This window comes from Microcaecilia unicolor, chromosome 3, assembly GCF_901765095.1.
Source record: "Microcaecilia unicolor chromosome 3, aMicUni1.1, whole genome shotgun sequence".
Lineage (NCBI taxonomy): Eukaryota > Metazoa > Chordata > Amphibia > Gymnophiona > Siphonopidae > Microcaecilia > Microcaecilia unicolor.
The window spans coordinates 30,926,162-30,947,943 of NC_044033.1; the positions used below are offsets into that span (position 1 = coordinate 30,926,162).

Consider the following 21,782-nt stretch of genomic DNA (forward strand, 5'->3'; position numbering starts at 1 on the left):
GTTATATAAATACAATAGATTGGGGTGGTCAGAGTGGATAGAAAGAACAAGGTATAAAGGGGAAAAGGGTAAATGTAAGAGAGTCTAAAATAGTCCATTTATATGCTGCTTTTGAAGGACTTCGGGTTTTATGTTGGAGCCTGGGGGTAGGCCTTCCGGAATAGGCTGGTCTTGAGTAATTTCCTAAAGCTGAGATGGTTTTGAGTACTTTTGACAGCTTTTGGCAGTGCATTTCATAATTGGCTGCTGATAAAGGAAAAGGACAAAGTGTAAGTGGATTTATATTTGAGGCTGTTACAGGTAAGGACAATGGAGATTTAGGAATGAACGGGATGTGCTTGATGTATTCCTGTCTGGAAGATTGATTAGGGTATTCATGTATCCTGGGGCTTCTCCATAAAGAATTTTGTGGACTAGGGAGCAGATTTTGAAGTTAATTCGTTCCTTTACTGGGAGCCAGTGCAATTTCTCTTCAAGGGGCTTTGAACTTTCAAATTTGGATTTGCCAAAGATTAGTGTTTCTGCTGTGTTTTAGGCAGTCTGAAGTTTCTTTACAAGTCGTTCTTTGCATCCTGCGATTATTCCATTACAGTAGTCTAGGTGACTTAATACCAGTGATTGAACTAGATATCGAAATACTTCTCTAGGGAAGAAAGATTTTATCCGCTTGAGTTTCCACAATGAAAAGAACATTTTCTTTGCAGTGGAATTAGTTTGGCTAACTAGCGATAGGTTGCGATCGATAATTACCCCAAGTATTTTGTAGGCTCTCAGAGATAGGAAGGGTGAGGTTTGGAGTTATTAAAGATGAAGGTTTGAATCTATTATGTATAGATGAAAGGATAAGGCAGTGCGTTTTCTCATTATTCAGCTTCATTTGAAAAGTATTAGCCCGTTTGTTCATGATATGCAAGCCAAGATTGATTTCTTTGGAGATTTCGAACAAGTCATTTCTAAAGGGGATGTAGATTGTGACATCATCGGCATAGAAAAATGATCACTGTAGAGGGTTACCCAGTAGCAATCGGGCATTGCCGCACACTGACCGGTTATCACTGGGTTAGTGTGGAAGGCCTTATCTCCACCTCAGTGGGTGGCGGTGCGGGCTACCCCTGAAATGGCCACGCGGCAAGTGCGAACGTACTTAATGGCCATTTCCTTTTTTTTCAACCTTTATACCCACTGTGGTCAATGGGGACTCTGCGATTGGCAAAAACTTGCACTGCCCCTAGTGCAGAATATCTTTTACTGCAGCTTAGTAAAAGGGGCCCTAAGAGAGCTGAACTTTGTAGTTCAGGCCTGGCAATTCTAAAACTGAACCGGGAAGCTACAGTTGTACCGTTCTTTTATAATTCTCTCATTGTGTCCATGTCACAATCCAGCGGAAAGGTTCGCAGTAGAATTCACAGATTTGTGGGACTCTTGACAGGGGGAGAGTTTTCAACATGGCCTACCATTAAGACAGGTTATTTTGCTATTTTAGCACAGTATCCCCTTTCATGCAATGAGAACGTATGCTAAAAATAGCATGACTTGTTCTAAAATAACCTGTCTTAACAGAGCCCACATTGATAACTTCCCCCTTAACCGTCATTCAAACACTTCTTCTATGCCCCTGGAGTTGAACTGAAACCATCATCTCTTTTCCACGTATGCTATTCTGACTAGGATGTGAGCTGTTGGCCTAGAGGTAAAAAGACTCTCTATTGTTGTTCACTTACCCTACTACTACTACTACTACTTAACATTTCTAAAGCGCTACTAGGGTTACGCAGCACTGTACAATTTAACATGGAAGGACAGTCCCTGCTCAAGGAGCTTACAATCTAAAAGACAAATGTACAGTCAATCTGATAGGTCAGACAGATTGGGGCAGCTCTCTCCAGATGTCCTGTAGTTACTGTGTATTTCTTAATATGGAAGCCATTTAACATTTGGATGCATTTTCAAGCCTGTAGCAAAAGTCCAAAACACAGTTATCTCTTGATAAATGGTAGATATGTTAAGCCAGAACACAGTACTGTATTACTTTTAGTCAAGAATTACACTATGGGGATTTATTCAGGTTTTTTTTGGACATTCTCAGCAGTTACTGTGTTTTGGCTTTTCAGGACATTGAACCTCACACCACCCACCTCCATGTTGTATCCTATTCACCTCTTCCGAACTTTGTAAAACAGCATTACTCCAGTGACACAGTTTGGCTAGCCCACTGATTGGTGGCTGCACAGATTCAGACATGAGTATGGTCTTTAAAGAATCCCAAAATAGCCTTCTGTACTTTGAGGCACAATTTAGAACTGCACTATACTTAGATTTTTATTTATTTATTGATTTGTAGCACTTGTATCCCACATTTTCCCACCGATTTGCAGGCTCAATGTGGCTTACATTTGCCGTAATGGCGGTTGCCATTTCCGGGTAACAGAATTACAAAAGGCATTGCATTAAGGTGTATACATACATGGTAAAGAAGAATTCGTTATGGTATTGCATATTAGTTCCTGAGTGATAGATTAGATTGTAACATACATTAGGTCATTGTCTATAGAGAGACCATTTTCGACATAAGGATTAAAGTGGTAGTGCTTGATCATTATTAACAAAGAGGTTATTCATTTAAGTGGTAAAGAGTTCGGTTTTGTCTAGTTCATGTGCAGTCTTATTATTTAGCATTGAGGATGGATGTTATTGGTATGCCTTCTTGAACAGTTCAGTTTTCAGTAGCCTTTGGAAGATAGTTAGGTCTTGCGTTGTTTTTATGGCCTTCGGTAGTGCGTTCCATATTTGTGTGCAGATGTAGGAGAAACTGGTTGCGATTGTGGATTTATATTTTAGCCCTTTACAGTTGGGGTAGTGGAGATTGAGGGAATGAGCGTGCTGATCTTTTTGCGTTCCTAGTAGGCAAGTCTATAAGGTCTGACATTCAGTTCTCTTATGGGTTATCTCTTCTGGACGAGTGACTGGATTTCATCCTCTGGAAGGACAAGGAGACCACGAATCTCATTTTCAAAAGAGAAAAAAACGTCCAAAACGTGGCTTAAATCTGCATTTGGATGCTTTTCTCACAAAAACATCCAAATTGGTATTTTCAAAACCAATTTTTAGACGTTTTTCCGTGAAGTCCATTAGAAGTGCGTTCAAATCACAAGGGGGCGTGTCAGGGGCATGTTAAGGGCGGGATCTGGGCATTCCTTACATTTGGATGTTTTTCAGCCATAATGGAACAAAACAAAAGTGTACAGGACTAAAACTAAGGCATTTTGAGCTAGATCTGTTTTTATAAAAGATAAGGCACAAATGTGTGCTCTAAATGACCCCATGACTACTGGAGGGAATCAGGGGTGACCCCCCCCCCCCAATACCCCCCAGTGGTCACTGACCCCTCCTTCCCCCTACAAATGTGAATACAAATATGATTTAGCAGCCTCTATGACAGCCTCAGATGTTAGAGCTCAAATCATAAAGAACCAGTATTCCAATCAGTGCAGGGAATCAATGAGAGAATAATCCAACAGCTGAAACAGTAATTGATATATTTATAGGAGTGATCTCAGAATAAAAACTCACCCAAGCGAGGATACACCGCAGCGATTTAAACCTCTAAGGGTGGACAACCTTCTCTATCATAGATACACTCCATGGTTTTCAATTTTCTCAAGTGAGCAAAACACCCAGTGTTCTTAAATAAACTTTCATACGCAAGTAACTATTCTCTCATGTTCCCGCACTGACGAACACACACTAGCACCAAACCTCAAGGGTTATATATTTTTTTCTCTTTTTGCTTAAATAAGGGGCACTTAACTTGAGCAGGAGTAGTCCATATTGATGTCTTCTTTATGGTTCAAAATTCCTCCTCTCAATAACACACTGTGGGGTAGTCACAAACATTCTTGGGACTCCCTCTCGGTGTTATAACTTTTAATGTTCAATCAAAAGTTCCAAGTAAATATAATTGTAATCCACCTAAAACCTCTGCAAGTTCAACTCTGCAGGGTTTCGATTTCTCTTCTTCAGGAACTCCAGAGATATGCAGGTAGAACTCAAAATAACGTGCCTTTCCAACATACAATGAAGCTTTCTTGTTAGTCTAGTAGTGACCATTTAAATGCTCCCTGGCAGGAAATGATGTCATGTTCCAGACTCCACCTCAAAGTAATCACAACCGAGCGAGGATAGATCAATTAATCAAATAATGGTGTTCCATTCAATACAATCATTCTGAGATCACTCCTATAAATATATCAATTACTGTTTCAGCTGTTCAGCTGTTGGATTATTCTCTCATTGATTCCCTGCACTGATTGGAACCCTAGTTCTTTATGATTTGAACATTGATGTTATATTACCAGTTAACTTTATTTTAGGTCTATTAGAGGAGCATCAGGTCCCTGGAGTAGTGTAGTGGTCAGTGCAGTGCACCATGGTGTGGAGGACTGTGGTCCCTCTCTCCCTCTACCTGTCACATTTGTGGGGGAAACTGTGAGCCCTCCAAAACTCACCAGAAACCCACTGTACCCACTTATAGGTGCCCCCTTCACCCATAAGGGCTATTTTGTACAGCTATGGGCAGTGGGTTTTGGGGGGCTCAGCAGACAAGGTAAGGGAGCGATGGTGAGATGTGTACCTGGGAGCATGTTTCTCAAGTCCACTAAGTTGCCCCATTTATCTCCTGGGATGTCTGAGAGACCAGTCTACTAAAAATGCTGGCCCCTCCTACATCCCAATGGCTTGGTTTTCACTTGGACGTTTTTTTTTGTTTGTTTGTTTGTTTTCATGAACCAAAAAAACAAAACATCCAAAGCACAAAACCTTGTTAGAAACCGTATTTTCGAAACCAAAAGATAGATGTTTTTCATTTTTGAAAATTTTTGCAAAACGTCTAAGTCGGGGCTTAGACTTTGCAAAAATTTTCAAAAATGAAAAACATCTATCTTTTGGTTTCGAAAATACGGTTTCTAACAAGGTTTTGTGCTTTGGATGTAACAAATGTAACAAAACAAAACAAAAATGCAGGAAGGATTATCATACATGAACAAATACATTCTGGAGAAACACCACACCACAGAAACAAATCTTAATAGGAAAATAACTTACAAAAGTTAACTCCCACTCTTGCATAAAACCAAGTATATGGATAAAAAGATTGTATGCAATGTCAGCTTGTTGTCAAACAATGACATCATTCTATCACATGACCAAGTAAATATCAGTGAGCCTTCATGTGTCATTAATCACAGTGACTCGTGGGTTAACTTGATAAATATCAGCTTAACTCAACTACTGCTCCAGTAGATGCAAACCACGAAGAACACCTCCGAAAACGGCAGGCAAATCTTTCACCTAAATACGTAACTAAACATATTGAGGGGCAAGATTTGCCTGCCGTTTTCGGAGGTGTTCTTCGTGGTTTGCATCTACTGGAGCAGTAGTTGAGTTAAGCTGATATTTATCAAGTTAACCCACGAGTCACTGTGATTAATGACACATGAAGGCTCACTGATATTTACTTGGTCATGTGATAGAATGATGTCATTGTTTGACAACAAGCTGACATGGCATACAATCTTTTTATCCATATACTTGGTTTTATGCAAGAGTGGGAGTTAACCTTTGTAAGTTATTTTCCTATTAAGATTTGTTTCTGTGGTGTGGTGTTTCTCCAGAATGTATTTGTTCATGTATGATAATCCTTCCTGCATTTTTGTTTTGTTTTGTTACATTTGTACCCCGCGCTTTCCCACTCATAGCAGGTTCAATGCGGCTTACATATATACAGGTACTTATTTGTACCTGGGGCAATGGAGGGTTAAGTGACTTTTTATTTCTGCAAATGGAAGAGCCCATGCTTAGATTCCTTTATGTATTTTCAATATTGTGTGTAGAGCTGTACTGAATGGCATAGTTTACTATTCGTCTGAATACGAATAACGAAAAATATTATTTGGCTGAAAACGAATACTGAATATGAATAATGGGCATTGAGCTTTAACATCTATATATATAAAACTCACCCTCAACGTTCTGAAGACAGTGACGTCAGTGAAGCCAAGCCCTGACTTCCTTCAAAAAGGTTCGAAGGTTCGTGGTGGTGAAGCCACCAAAATCGCTCCGGGCCCCGCCCTCGAGGGCGGAGCAATGGCAGAACAATGAAAGGGTTGGGAGGGAGGCAGGGAGGGGGGGGGGTAGGAAATCGCTCCGGGCCCCACCCTTGCATCAAACGTCATGACGTTGAGGGCGGAGCAGTGCTAGAACAACGAAGGGGTTGGCAGGCAGGCAGGGAGGGAGGCAGGGGGGGTGTTGGTGACGAAAACCGTGATGGCAAAACAACGAAGGGATTCACAGGGAGGGGGGGTGTTGGCGACGAAAACCTTGCTAGTGCCCGTTTCATTTGCTCAGAAACGGGCCTCTTTTACTAGTATCAAATAATAAAGGAAACATCGTGAAATCAGAGATCAAGTGTTTATTTCAGTAGGATTTTATTTGTTTGTTACATTTGTATCCCACATTTCCCCACCTATTTGCAGGCTCAATGTGGCTTACATAGTGCCGTAAAGGCGTTCGCCAATTCCGGTATGAACGGTTACACAGTGGTGTTGTGGTAGAATGAGGTTCATGTGGAACAAACACATTAGGGAATCTTATACAGGAAGATTTATTTAGCACAGTAGAGCCCCGGGTTATTCATATTCGAATTTAAATCACTATTCTGCTGAATACGAATAATGTTCTTTGGGGCCGAATCGAATATGAATGTTTGTTACAGCCCTAATTGTGTGGACCTTGTTGTTGCAACTTTGTGTGAAATGAAAGAATGCATTAGCGCTGATACTTCTTTTACAGACTTTTTGAGTGTTTTTTTTTTTTACCTGGCTGTTCTAAATGTTTGTCTTTCTTTACCCACTTCCTTTTTTGATATTGGTATAGTTGAGATCAAAAGCTTCAGGCTTGCCTTTCCCTCCTACAGCTGTCCTGCCAAACCAATCTCCTGACCACCAGGGCCGCCGAGTGGGGGGGGGGGGGGGGGGGGGGGTAAGACTCCCCAGGACCCAGCTTCCAATGGGAGCTCTTGGTCTCCTGCTCCTATGTGCTGAACTGCTGGGTTATCGCGTTATCGTGTTAACTCTACTCTGCCAGCCACAGGTCCTCCTCCTGCCTCATCCCGCCTCCTGTGTGAATTACTTCCTGTTTCCACAAACATAGGAGGGGACGTGACAAGAAGAAGGACCAGTGTGCAGCAGAGCAGAGATAACACGGTCCTGGCACACAGGAGCAGGAAACATGGTGTGGGGGGGCATGTGGGGGGCCCCAGGAGTGCTTGCCCCAGGCCCGGCTGTGTCTCTCGGCAGCCCTGCTGTCCGCTGTGAGTGGGAAAGGATAAAAAAAAAGTTAGGGTTGTTTGTATCTGACTTCCCTACAGCTTAGATCTCAGCGGGAAAAATGTGGAATAATTTAGTATCCATAGCTGCGATTAGGTGGATTGCATACAATTATTGATTCATTGTCCTTGGTTATATCTATGTATATATCCTATATAATAATTCTCACCTCCAACATTCTGAGGCTGCCTGGAACCATGGATCATGTTGGAGTAGGTAATAGTGATGTCACACAACCCACACCAGATTGGCCAGTAGAAGGGAGAGGGGCGGGGCCACGATACAGGGAGCAGCGAATCAGCACAACACGGGGAATGCACAGCAGCAGGAACAGAAGCCTCTCTCACACAGTCACTCTCACATACACTCTCTCAAACATACACACTCAGAGGAAAACCTTATTAGCGCCTGTTTCCTTTCAAACAGAAACGGGCCTTTTTTACTAGTTATATATAAGTCAGGGATGGACAACCACAGTCCTTGAAAGCCACAAGCTAGTCAGGTTTTCAAGATTTCCACAATAAATATGCATGAGATTGATTTGCATGTCCTGCCTCTGTTGAATGTAAATAGATCTCATATAAATTTTTTTGTTGTTGTTACATTTGTACCCCGTGCTTTCCCACTCATGGCAGGCTCAATGCGGCAGGCAATGGAGGGTTAAGTCACTTGCCCAGAGTCACAAGGAGCTGCTAAAGTCCATCACCCTAACCACTAGGCCACTCCTCATTGGGGAAATCTAGAAAATCCGACTGAGTTGTGTCCCTTGAGGATTGTGGTTACCCACCTCTGCTTTAGGCAGTACCTTTCACATTTATATATTTGGTTTTAGAATTTAGCTTACAAAATAAATGGGAAATCAGTGTCAAGAGGCATTCAAGGGTGGCGTCACTTAAATCTATGCGGGCCAATAGTCAAAGCCATTTTATCTGGATAATGGCCACCATTTCCCAAGCAAATGGCTTAGCTGGCGCTGGCTGTGGATGTTTATTGGCAATATCCATACAGTGCTCTGTATATCCTTACAGACAGCCTTGACAGTCTGGAATGGGGCTAGAGCGGAGTGTGGGCAGAGCTGAGAGTTATCTGGAGAACACTGATATTCACATCACTAATTGGTTAAAGTTAGTCCAGAACAATTGTCCTAGCTTTATCCAGATGGCTATCTGGATAGTGGTTTGAATATCATTTTCCCTTATTTTAGAAGCTGTATACGTGAAAACTGGCATTTGACATCCATGTTGCATGGTTGTCCAAACCCCAATCTTCATCATACCCAACAGATCCTGGAAATTCTTTACAATTACTCAAATAGTATCGAAGCCAGAAATATATAACAATTTAAATAATTAAAGACCATATTTTTACCTCCAAGCAAAACAGCTTCTGCACACATGGACCTCAGCTAATGAAAACTGAAACTAAAAGCCATCGTGCTTTTACAATATCTGGCTTTGTGCCATATTTGGAGTGACGGCTGATGTCATTTCTCCACAAAGAGGCTAGTGCTTAAGGAATTTGTTATCCCAAATTTATAGACTTAAATTTCGGCAAAACTTTTGTATCAAAAGCATTTATTTGGAGCACTCTATTTACCATCACGTACTCAACCTGCCACGTCACTGTCCTTGCTGGACTGGCTCTTATGATTCTGATGTGTATTTCATTTTCATTTTTGTAAATTCTACTGTAAACAGGGCTGGCTCAACCTATGGACCAGGAGAGCACTGGATGAGGGCGCCAGTGAGAAAGGATGGAAGTTTTTGAAAAATGTATTACGTATCACCTTATTTTCCATTTTTTTGTTTTATTTTTATTTGTTACTTTGTAATGTGATTGGAATATATTAGTTTTTGAAATTTACACCTGCTGTCTTTATATTTTGCACAGTACAGGGGGCCATGTGTCACTGTTTTCCCTTTCTCTAATGTTGCATTGTGCGTAGAGTCTGGCATGTTGTAGGTTCAGTTTAATTTCAGATGTTCTTAAGACCATAGTAGTTTATATAACGCTCCCTTACTGGGTGCTCCTGGATTCAGGGTCCGACCTGGCTGGAACCTCCCGAAGGCAGTGTCCGTTGATCCCTTACTTGCTTGGCACTCGGTGCCTCCACCTGGGGAAGAAAGTTTTAAGGGGTGGGATTACCCTCTTCCCCCCCCCCCCCCCCCCAGGAAAAATATCCTCCCCCCCAGAAAAGGAGAACTTTTGTGAACAGGGCTTTCTTAATATTTTATTATTCTTTCTAAACCTATGAAATGTTTAGAAAACAAACTTCCCTCTTCTCCTCTCCTCCTGGTCGAAGACACTCATAGAGATGACACAAATTCACAAACACACTGAGGCAACAGAGAAACAAACATGAGAATGCACGTGGAGGAGTAGGAAAGAGTTCTGCATGCTTTCCCCACTTATTTTTATCTTGCATTCACGAGGGATATTTTTGTATTTATTTGATGTGATTTGGCAGCATGCCACACTGGGAATTGCCTGAGGAGAGTAACAACAATAAAATCAACAAGAGCAAACCCCCCCTAACTAAACCACCAAATAAATCATAACTCCTTGCTTACAAAAATTATGCAAAACAGTCATTGAACTGATGGCTTCAGTCCTACCCCATGCAATTTCTTATCCCATATCAGCCTCAATCACCTTATTTCCCATATTGGGTTTTGACTCCCGACGGGAGTGAAACAAACATTGGGCCCCTTTTAACAAGCTGCGGCAAAAGGGGGCTTGTGTTGGTGTCCTTGTGTGTTTTTGACGCGCAACGAGGCCCCCTTTTACCATAGCGGGCAAAAGGTAAGTCTTGCTTTTCTACTGGAAATGGCCATGCGGCAAATAAAGCACTTGCCACGTGGCTATTTCGGGGGGGGGGGGAGCCCTTACCGCCACCCACTGAGGTGGCAGTAAGAGCTCCTGCGCCTAACCTGGTGGTAACCAGGCAGCACAGGGCACTTCCCGAATACTGCCGGGAACACACCAGATATGATGGCTTGCTAGAGGTGGGAAATACTACCGGGCTGCTACGGTACTTCCGTTTTAGCGAACAGCAAGCCCGCATTGTGCACTTAATTTTTTTGCTAAGGGCACTGTTCATTAATGTCTGTTCACATTTGACCTGGAAAATTTCTTGGTTCTTGGTTGATACATAAGTGTATAGGAATGATAAGAATTCCAAACCAATACAAAGAACTCAAAAGAGGTTGAAGAATGATGGGCAATGGGCATGCTTTCCCTTCTCCAGGCCACCTGCAGTTTTTGTAAACATAAGCATATCAGGGCTGGCTTTAGGGTGGGCAAACAGGGCGATTGCTCTGGGCCCCCCTGTTAAACGGAGCCTCAAACCAGCCTGAAGTTGAAAGAGAGAGACAGCCTGCAAGCAGGCTTTGGGGCCCACTCCCTAGCACCTGCCCTGGGCCCCATCGTGTCTAGCACTGGCCGTGAAGCATATTCATCCAAAGAACTGATTGGGCTGTCGGCTTGCCTTACCATGTCGAGTCCCACTATGAACTGTGAATAGCATAGTTTGTTAATAAAGGACTTTTTCAAGGACCTTGGATATTTTGGTTATCTCCACTGTTGGGTTTCCAAGCTTGCCTTACCAACATACGCTCTTTACAGGCAATGCTGTAGTTGGATGTGTGCAGTTGCGTGTGTCTTGTGTGTGTAAGTGCACGGAAGAGCAACTTTTATGCACATAAGTGCACTATATACTGTTCTGTAAGAGAGCACATAAATGCTAGAGTGTGTAACCGCAAGGGGCCTACACATGAGAGGGGCATGGGTACGTCTCCGACTTACAGATGCAATTTGTTAATTATGCGCGTTGCATGGCGTGCTGAGGCATACCTACTTACGCAAGTCATTGACCTGCCGTAAATGGTTGTGCCAAAGTTTAAGTGTACCCGTGTGGGTTTATGTTACTATTCTAGAAAGGAATCAGGGTGCCAGAATAGGTGCCACCTGCACAGCCTTGGGACATCAAAATGGAGGCACTCTGTTATACAATTACCCCCTTTCTGTTACGTTTAGTTTTGTACAGGAGTATTGCATTAAAACCCTATTTTGTAGTTTTGCCTTTTACACAGCACTTTCTTCCTCTCTCGATTTGGAGTTACCCGCCTGGCTACCATGTGGCCCTTGTGGCAATTTCATTTTTGATGCGCGTTCGCTACGTGTGCCGGAAAATCGTTTTTATTTTCTGGTGCGTGGCAGAAACCGGGCGGTAATCGTCATTGTCCACGCATAGACGATTACTGCAGAGTTACCGAGTGAGACCTTACCGCTAAGTCAATGGCTGGCGGTAAGGTCTCAGACCCAAAATGGACTCGTGTGCCAATTTTTATTTTGCCACACGTCCATTTTCAGCAAAACTTTAAAAAGGCCTTTTGTACAGGCACGCTGAAAAATGGATCTGTGCATGCCCAAAACACGCACCTACACTAGCGCAGCCCATGTTTCAGCGCACCTTAGTAAAAGGGCCCCTATAATAAAAGTAGTTATTGCATGAAGCCAATTGTTATACAGGGGCGTAGCCAGACCGGCGGGAGGGGGTCCAGAGCCCGAGGTGAGGGGGCACATTTTAACCCCCTCCCCGGCGCCACCGACCCCCCCCCCCCGGTCGCCATTGCCGACCCCCCCCCCCCCGTCGCCATTGCTGACACCCCCCGCTGCCGCCAGCACCACCAACAACAACTTTGACCCCCTTGCCAATGACCCTCTCGACCCCCCCCCGCCTGCCGTCACCTACCTTTGCTGGCGGGGACCCCAACCCCTGCCAGACGGTCTTCTTCCTTTGTTTGGTTTCTGAGTCTGACGTCCTGCACGTACAACATGCAGAACGTCAGACTCACAGAAACAGAATGAAGCCTTGCGATCTGCATGTTGTACGTGCAGGACGTCAGACTCAGAAACCAAACGAAGGAAGAAGACTTCGGCTGGCGGGGGTTGGGGTCCCCCACCAGCAAAGTTAACAGACGGCGATGGCGGGTTGGCGGCGGGAGGGGGGTTGAGAGAGTCGTCGGCAGGGGGGTCCAGGGCAAAATCTACGGGGACCCAGGCCTCCGTGGCCCCATAGAGGCTACACCCCTGTTGTTATGTATGCAGATAGCTCTTTAAGATATCAAATTGTCATTTGTAGTATATCTCTTGCATTTTAAGAGCTCAGGAAGTTGAAACCCCTTAACTAGATGTCTCTTCGGTTATCTTGGTAATGAAGCAGGTCTAAATGGTACCTTTTCCTCTCCTTTGCAGATTGACTTGGAGCCAGAGGGGAGAGTATTTGTAATCATAGACCTTTCAGGTTCTTCTGGTGAAGAAGGTAAGACTGTTCAAATTTTGTCATTTTCATTTGGCTGGTGAACTCGTTCGTTGTTGGAAACTCTTCCTAGTACATTCCAATTAGTTGATCTAGATTTTGAAACCAAAAGCTAATTAAAATTGACATTATTAGTTTTGGCATATCTGTTTTTGTTAACTGATTTTGTGTTGGGTAATCCAAAACTCAGTGCCAGGAAGTTAATGGACCATATTATTATGTATCAGTATGAAGTAATTGCATGCACCTGTTATCCCTACAACTATATATAAATGGTGGTTTAATATTAGGCTTGTTATCAAGAATATGTATTATCTTGGAAGTTTTCTTACATTGTAGAAGAGTCTTGTCATGGGTGACGTGATGGATGCCTTTTCTGACTTTGAAAGGAATGTAAAACATATATATATATATACTATTACTACTAATAGAGAAAGGTCTACTATGAGCCTTTTTTAAAATAGCTAATACCTTCTTCTTCTCATGTCTCACCAACAGTCTTTGTAATAGTCTAAATAACTAATAAAACTAGGGCCCTGTTTACTAAGCTGCATTATAGACACGTTAACCACATACGCGCCCACAGTATCCCAATAGGCGCGTACACAGCGTTCATGATAATTATAGGCACGTTAAAAACGCTAATGCGCCTTAGTAAACAGGGCCCCTAGTGAGATTGGTGCAGGTCATTTTGAAACTACCACCATTGATTTGATTGTTTTATTTTTCTTTTTTTTTGGGAGGGGGGGGGCGGGGGAATTGTAGCCTGTTCAGATGTAGGTACCCTGTAGTCTGCAATGTTATTAGGTCAAGTGTCCTTTATCCATCCTATTATTCTCTCTTTATCATTTTTGCCCATGAATGCAAAAGGTTTTTTTAATTATTATTTTATTTTCGCGTTTTTACAATCTTTACACGATGGAAATACATTGAAAAGATTGAATAGAACTTTTTTTCCAAGATATTTTATTGATTTTTAGAAGATATAATAACAATATAACAAATTATATAGAAATTTATGCAGAGGAAGGAGCATCATAAGGTAATGATAACATAAATATCAAGCTAGTATTGTCTAGCACTGTAATGTGTATATATAGTCTTTGAGAGGAGTCCATATTGAATTCTTCTTGGTCAGAGTTCCCATAAGTTGCGCAGAGGTTGACTCATACTTGTATAACAAGACTGATTGCCACCAAAAATGTTCATTTAGATAGGTCGAATTTTTCCAGTTTGCTAGAATCATATGTTGACCAATAGTAATTAGTACGTCAAATAGTATGCTGTGCTTGTCTGGTAAACATATATCTGATGAACATGACTTAAATATTATTAAAGATACATTGAGCTGTAATTTGATTTTAAATATAGCACATATGATTGAATAGAACTAATAAAGTAACATGTCACGGTAGTATTTACATCAATTTTTCAATTCTTTAGACCACAATATTTTGAGGGGGGTGATTAATAGACTAGGCGATCAAAATAAGAATATTCTAGAACAACAGTAGTAAATGGCCTGGCCTGTGTTCCCATTAAATTCTATAAATAATCAGTTGACCTTCTCTTGCTCCTTTGGTTTCATGGATAGCTTTTTCATTTCTAGGAATATTTTAAGCTGGGGCGGTTCAAAAAAGACATGTATTTTACTAGACAGTTGCAAGGATATGCTAGAAGATATGTTGCACCCAAAGCCCTTGTCTGTTCTCTAAGAGCCAAGAATTGTTTCCTTCAATCTTGTGTTGTTTTAGTAACATCTGGAAAAATCCAAATTCTTTGACCACAAAATGTTTTTAAAGAATTTTTGAAGTATATCTTCATCACAGAATTCAAGTCTTGTTCAAATACGAATGAAACTATTAAGGTTCGACGTTGTGGCACTTCAGAAATGGATTCTTCTAGTAATACTGAAATGTCCTGAATTCCTTGTGTATTTTGTTGGTTTAAAGGCAAATTCCTTGAGAATATTGGTTCTGCGCCATTAGGCCTAGCTTCAGACTGTGAGGGTATCGGCAAGTAGTAAATCTTATTAAATGGAGGTATAGCTGAAGCTGGATATAGTAATAGTTCCTGTAGGTATTTTTTTTTTTTAATCCACTGGGCTCATTCCAAGTGCTAAAGGAAAATTCAATATTCTCAGGTTCAAACATCTGTTAAAGTTCTCTATTCTATCTTATTTTTTTTGTTTTTGTTACATTTGTACCCCGCACTTTCCCACTCATGGCAGGCTCAATGCGGCTTACATGGGGCAATGGAGGGTTAAGTGACTTGCCCAGAGTCACAAGGAGCTGCCTGTGCCTGAAGTGGGAATCGAACTCAGTTCCTCAGTACCAAAGTCCACCATCCTAACCACTAGGCCACTCCTCCACTGTTGCTACTATTTGAGATTCTACATGGAATGTTGCTATTCCACTAGCAACATTCCATATAGAAGTTGGCCCTTGCAATGTGGCCGCGCAGGCTTCTACATGGAATGTTGCTAGTGGAATAGCAACGTTCCATGTAGAATGTCCAATAGTATCTATTTTATTTTTGTTACATTTGTACCCTGTGCTTTCCCACTCATGGCAGGCTCAATGCGGCTTACATGGGGCAATGGAAGGTTAAGTGACTTGCCCAGAGTCACAAGGAGCTGCCTGTGCCTGAAGTGGGAATGGAACTCAGTTCCTCAGTTCCCCAGGACCAAAGTCCACCACCCTAACCACTAGGCCACTCCTCCACTGTTGCTACTATTTGAGATTCTACATGGAATGTTGCTATTCCACTAGCAACATTCCATATAGAAGTTGGCCCTTGCAATGTGGCCGCGCAGGCTTCTACATGGAATGTTGCTAGTGGAATAGCAACGTTCCATGTAGAATGTCCAATAGTATCTATTTTATTTTTGTTACATTTGTACCCTGTGCTTTCCCACTCATGGCAGGCTCAATGCGGCTTACATGGGGTAATGGAGGGTTAAGTGACTTGCCCAGAGTCACAAGGAGCTGCCTGTGCCTGAAGTGGGAATCAAACTCAGTTCCTCAGTTTCCCTGGAACTAGGTCCCCCACCCTAACCACTAGGCCACTCCTCCACTGTTGCTATTATTTGAGATTCTACATGGAATGTTGCTATTCCATTAGCAACATTCCATGTAGAAGTCGGCCCTTGCAGATCACCAAGGTGGCTGCACAGGCTTCTGCTTCTGTGAGTCTGACGTCCTGCACATACGCAGGACGTCAGACTCACAGAAACAAAAGCCTGCGCAGCCTTCTACATGGAATGTTGCTAGTGGAATAGCAACATTCCATGTAGAATCTCCAATAGTATCTATTTTATTTTTGTTACATTTGTACCCCACACTTTCCCACTCATGGCAGACTCAATGCGGCTTACATATTGTATACAGGTACTTATTTGTACCTGGGACAATGGAGGGTTAAGCGACTTGCCCAGAGTCACAAGGAGCTGCCTGTGTCTGAAGTGGGAATCGAACTCAGTTCCTCAGTTCCCCAGGACCAAAGTCCACCACCCTAACCACTAGGCCACTCCTCCACTGTTGCTACTATTTGAGATTCTACATGGAATGTTGCTATTCCACTAGCAACATTCCATCTAGAAGTTGGCCCTTGCAGATCACCAATGTGGCCGCGCAGACTTCTACATGGAGTGTTGCTAGTGGAATAGCAACATTCCATGTAGAATCTCCAATAGTATCTATTTTATTTTTGTTACATTTGTACCCCACGCTTTCCCACTCATGGCAGGCTCAATGCGGCTTACATGGGGCAATGTAGGGTTAAGTGACTTGCCCAGAGTCACAAGGAGCTGCCTGTGCCTGAAGTGGGAATGGAACTCACTTCCTCAGTTCCCCAGGACCAAAGTCCACCACCCTAACCACTAGGCCACTCCTCCACTCTTCCTATGTATCATAGATTTATCAGTTATCAAAACCTCAGTAGTAGTTTTTAAATTTTTCAGCTCTTGCTGCATTTGTTGCGTTTGCATTAATAATTCCTGTTAATCTTTTCTAATGAAATTGTTAAAGAATCGACTTTACTTACAAGTTGAGAAGTGTCTTGAGCAGTTTTAGAGACCACCTTATTTAAATCTTGTAAAGCTTTCCAAATGCCTCCAGAGTAATCTCCGTGGGAGAAAAAAATCTCCAAGTTCGTTTCCCCCGCGGTCTGGGTGGGTGTGGCGCCGTTCGAGGTCCAGCCGATTTCGACTTCTGATTCAGCCTGGGCCTCCGCTCTCCACCCAAGAAACACTGGACACGGAGGAGGATTATTATCCGGAGGTGGTAGCGATGTTTCTAATCCCAAGAGAGTCTTCGCTCCTCCTTCGGCTCTCAGCTCGGGTTCATCCAGTCCGGTAATTGGGATTCCGATTGCATATCGATCTATCTAAACTACTGCAACGCACTCTACGCTGGCTGTAAAGAGCAAATAATCAAGAAACTCCAGACAGCCCAGAACACTGCAGCCAGACTCATATTCGGTAAAACAAAATATGAAAGTGCTAAACCCCTACGAGAAAAACTACACTGGCTCCCACTTAAAGAACGCATCACGTTCAAAATATGCTCCCTAGTTCACAAAATCATTCACGGAGAAGCATCAGCCTACATGTCAGACCTGATAGACTTACCACCCAGGAACGCTAAAAGATCATCCCGCACATTCCTTAACCTGCACTTCCCCAACTGCAAAGGTCTAAAATACAAACTAATGCATGCGTCAAACTTCACCTGCTTGAGTACACAGTAATGGAACGCACTGCCGCGCAACTTAAAAACGATCTATGAACTAACCAACTTCCGCAAACTACTGAAGACCCATCTCTTTAATAAGGCATACCACAAAGATCAACAAATGTGAACATACACCACTCCTCCACATATATTCAGAACTTGTTATATTACTGTCATGTTTTATCATTATCATGTTACCCAAGATTCTCCTGTAACACTAAATGTCTATTTTCTAATATATTTTCACTATTCATGAAGTATTGTAAGCCACATTGAGCCTGCAAAAAGGTAGGAAAATGTGGGGATACAAATGCAATAAATAAATAAATATTGTCTGCTGAATCGGGGATGAAGTTCTGGGCAACCGCGTTTGGCCCTTCACTGTCCCCTTTCTCTTAGTGTGAGGCATATATTAAGACGAAATAATTTGAAGCAAACGCCAGCAAGCAATATCGGTCGATCAGCAAGTGTGTTCAGGCCGCTGTCTTGACACGCCCCCTCTCTTCCTGGATGCAAAGGTGATCGAGTTTGTAATTTTGCAACCTCCTAACCCAGATTCTACTACAGTCCTTTACATCGGTCCCAAGATTGCTTGAATTCTTGTACCATACAGATTTTCAGCAGCTCTCTTGGTACATTATTCTAGACATCCTGTACCCCCGTGGCGTAGCCACAGGTGGGCCTGGGTGGGCCGGGGCCCACCCACTTAGGGCTCAAGCCCACCCAACAGTAGCACATGTTTAGAAGTAGCTGTGGGGATCCCAGGCTCTGCCAGCTGAAGACTTCCCCCTGATGGTAATGAAAATGCTGCTCTCCACGATACCAGCACCTGTGCATGCTCAGTTTTCAGCGCATGCCTGTTGCAGACTATCAAGGTGGAGAGAAGCATTTTCCCACCAGCTGAGATATTTTTTGGTGGGGGGGGGGGGGGGGGGGGGGGGGGGGGGAGAACATTTGGTGCCCACCCGCTTCTTGCCTAGGCCCACCCAAAATCTGTTGTCTGGCTACACCCCTGCTGTACCCTCTAATTAAAGAAATCTTTCTCATGTTTCCTGTGAATCTTCTTCTCTCCAACTGCAACTTTATCTAATTTTCCCTTCCTGTAATTTACCGTAGCTGATTGGATATTTTAATGTATGTTTTAAAACATTCCAGTCATAGTTTAATGCTTTCTTGTGTAGTAGTAGTCTGCCCTACTGACGGTATCCAGCATACTGTTTGCGTCTTAGATGTAATTTTTAGCTACTTAATGCTATGATTTTAGAGATTTCATTTGACATTGTACAATAGCAGGCTTATTTTCAAAAGAGGACGACGCCCATCTTTCGACACAAATCGGAAGATGGGCGTCCTTCTCACAGGTTCGCCCAAATTGGCATAATCGAAAGCCGATTTTGGGCGTCCCCAACTGCTTTCCGTCGCGGGGATGACCAAAGTTCCGGGGGGGGGGGGGGGGGGGTGTCAGAGGCGTAATGAAGGCGGAATTTGGGCATGCGTTAACACCATAATGAAAACAAAAGGGCATCCCTGACGAGCATTTGGACAACTTTACCTGGTCCAGTTTTTCTTACGACCAAGGCACAAAACTGATAACCACCGGAGGGAATCGGGGATGACCTCCCCTTACTCCCCCAGTGGTCACTAACCCCCTCCCACCCTCAAAAAAGAACTTTAAAAATATTTTGTGCCAGCCTCAAATGTCATACTCAGGTCCATCGCAGCAGTATGCAGGTCCCTGGAGCAGTTTTAGTGGGTGCAGTGCACTTCAGGCAGGCGGACCCAGGCCCATCCCCCCCTACCTGTTACACTTGTGGTGGTAAATGTGAGCCCTCCAAAACCCACCACAAACCCACTGTACCCACATGTAGGTGCCCTCCTTCACCCCTAAGGGCTATGGTAGTGGTGTACAGTTGTGGGGAGTGGGTTTTGGGGGTCTCAGCACACAAGGTAAGGGAGCTATGTACCTGGTAGCAATTTCTGAAGTCCACTGCAGTGCCCCCTAGGGTACCCGGTTGGTGACCTGACATGTCAGGGGGACCAGTGCACTACGAATGCTGGCTCCTCCCACGACCAAAGGGCTTGCATTTGGTCGTTTCTGCGATGGGCGTTCTTAGTTTCCGTTATCGCCGAAAATCAGAAACGACCAAGTCTAAGGATGACCATCTCTAGGGCGACCTAAATGTCAAGATTTGGGCGACCCCGACCATATTATCGAAACGAAAGATGGACGCCCGTCTTGTTTCGATAATACGGGTTTCCCCGCCCCTTCACCGGGACGTCCTGCAAGGACGTCCTCAGGAAAACTTGGGCGCCCCTTTCGATTATGCCCCTCTAGGTCTTCTGTTGTGTGGATCCTCTTAATTTTGTTTTGCTTTGGCCTGTTGTCTGTATACACTTTTATTTGCTATTATTAATGTATTTTGAACTACTTAGATGCTTTCATTTTAGCAGTATATTTAATAAATACGATATTTGATTACTTTGCCAACTTTCCCCTCGTTCTTCCCTTGTGGATATTTCAGGTGTCTTTATCCTTGCTTTGAAATTTTTCTCAGAAAGATGCTTAATTTCTCCCTTATCTTGACCAGGTGATAGCATGTGTGAGTGAGAATGTTTTGGTGCACAGCCCTCTTACACCAGTTTGAAAAGTGTGAAGCTACTACTACTACTACTACTACTATTTACCATTTCTATAGCGCTACAAGGCATACGCAGCGCTGCACAAACATAGAAGAAAGACAGTCCCTGCGCAAAGAGCTTACAATCTAATAGACAAAAAATAAATAAAGTAAGCAAATCAAATCAATTAATGTGAACGGGAAGGAAGAGAGGAGGGTAGGTGGAGGTGAGTGGTTACAAGTGGTTACGAGTCAAAAGCAATGTTAAAGAGGTGGGCTTTCAGTCTAGATTTAAAGGTGGCCAAGGATGGGGCAAGACGTAGGGGCTCAGGAAGTTTATTCCAGGTGTAGGGTGCAGCGAGACAGAAGGCGCGAAGTCTGGAGTTGGCAGTAGTGGAGAAGGGAACAGATAAGAAGGATTTATCCATGGAGCGGAGTGCACGGGAAGGGGTGTAGGGAAGGACGAGTGTGGAGAGATACTGGGGAGCAGCAGAGTGAATACATTTATAGGTTAGTAGAAGAAGTTTGAACAATGCATTCTTGTATCTAGAAATTATTCTTTTGTCAAGGATGCTAAATAAGAATCCAGTTATGAGTCCAATCACAAGCAAAGCCATTCGGGTTTTATGCTTGTTTTATTAAAACTTGATAGACACTTAAGTTGTTTGTAAGACGTTAAGTACACACACAAGGAACATGACTAGGGGAAGTACAGTAACTTACAGTGAGGTACAAAATTTTCTTTTAGTATTCTGACCATAAAGTCAGGTCCTGAAAAATGCTCACCCACAGAGGTGTCACCTTGCTTTGCTTTGTGGTGTTTGATGTGGTGCCTGTGAGGGTTCATTGTTGTCTTTAAAATCTGGCATGTCTCCCCAATATAGCATCTTTCTTCACATTTTCTGCATTGACTAATGTATATAAGAAACAAAATAAAAAAATATACATTTGAGGAAGAGCATGAGTAGGATCCCTTTATAATGAATGTAATTGTCTCAATTATTGATGATTTTAAATTCTACTGTGACTTTCTTCACGGAGAGAGTGGTGGATGCTTGGAATGCCCTCCTGCGGGAGGTGGTGGAGATGAAAACGGTAACGGAATTCAAACATGCGTGGGATAAACATAAAGGAATCCTGTTCAGAAGGAATGGATCCTCAGGAGCTTAACCGAGATTGGATAGCAGAGCCGGTAGTGGGAGGCGGGGCTGGAGTTTGAGAGGCGGGGATAGTGCTGGGCAGACTTATACGGTCTGTGCCCTGAAGAGCACAGGTACAAATCAAAGTAGGGTATACACAAAAAGTAGCACACATGAGTTGTCTTGTTGGGCAGACTGGATGGACCGTGCAGGTCTTTTTTCTGCCGTCATCTACTATGTTACTATGTTACTACTAGGCGTTGCAATTACTTCTGGTGTTTCCGACTGTTAGGTCTGTTAGATTCAAGGCTTTATTTTTTCATTCTTTTTTGTTTTTGGCAATTCATTTATGGAATAATCTTCTTCTAGAATTACGTTCGATGAACTGTTATTTTTTTCGTAAAGCTTTGAAAACGTATATGTTTTGAGTTTTGTAATTTATGGTTTTAGTTTTTAAGAGATGTAGTTTTTGTTTTTTAAACAAATGTGTCAAACAAACTGAAAAGAATCCAAATATCAAGAAAAAAGCTGAAAATAAAAGAAAACAAACTGAAAATTATTGCCTTATGCACATTGCTGATAGCTTCTGT

General features: G+C 42.9%; 1 protein-coding gene across 1 annotated transcript in view; it reads left to right on the plus strand.

Annotated features, from left to right (window-relative positions):
* PRKCE (protein kinase C epsilon) overlaps nt 1-21,782 on the plus strand; it is a 915,268-nt gene that overhangs the window by 265,757 nt on the left and 627,729 nt on the right. Inside the window, exon 2 of the mRNA XM_030195809.1 lies at nt 12,639-12,705. Within this exon, the coding sequence (XP_030051669.1) occupies nt 12,639-12,705 (67 nt within the window). The remainder of the gene's footprint in view (nt 1-12,638; nt 12,706-21,782) is intronic.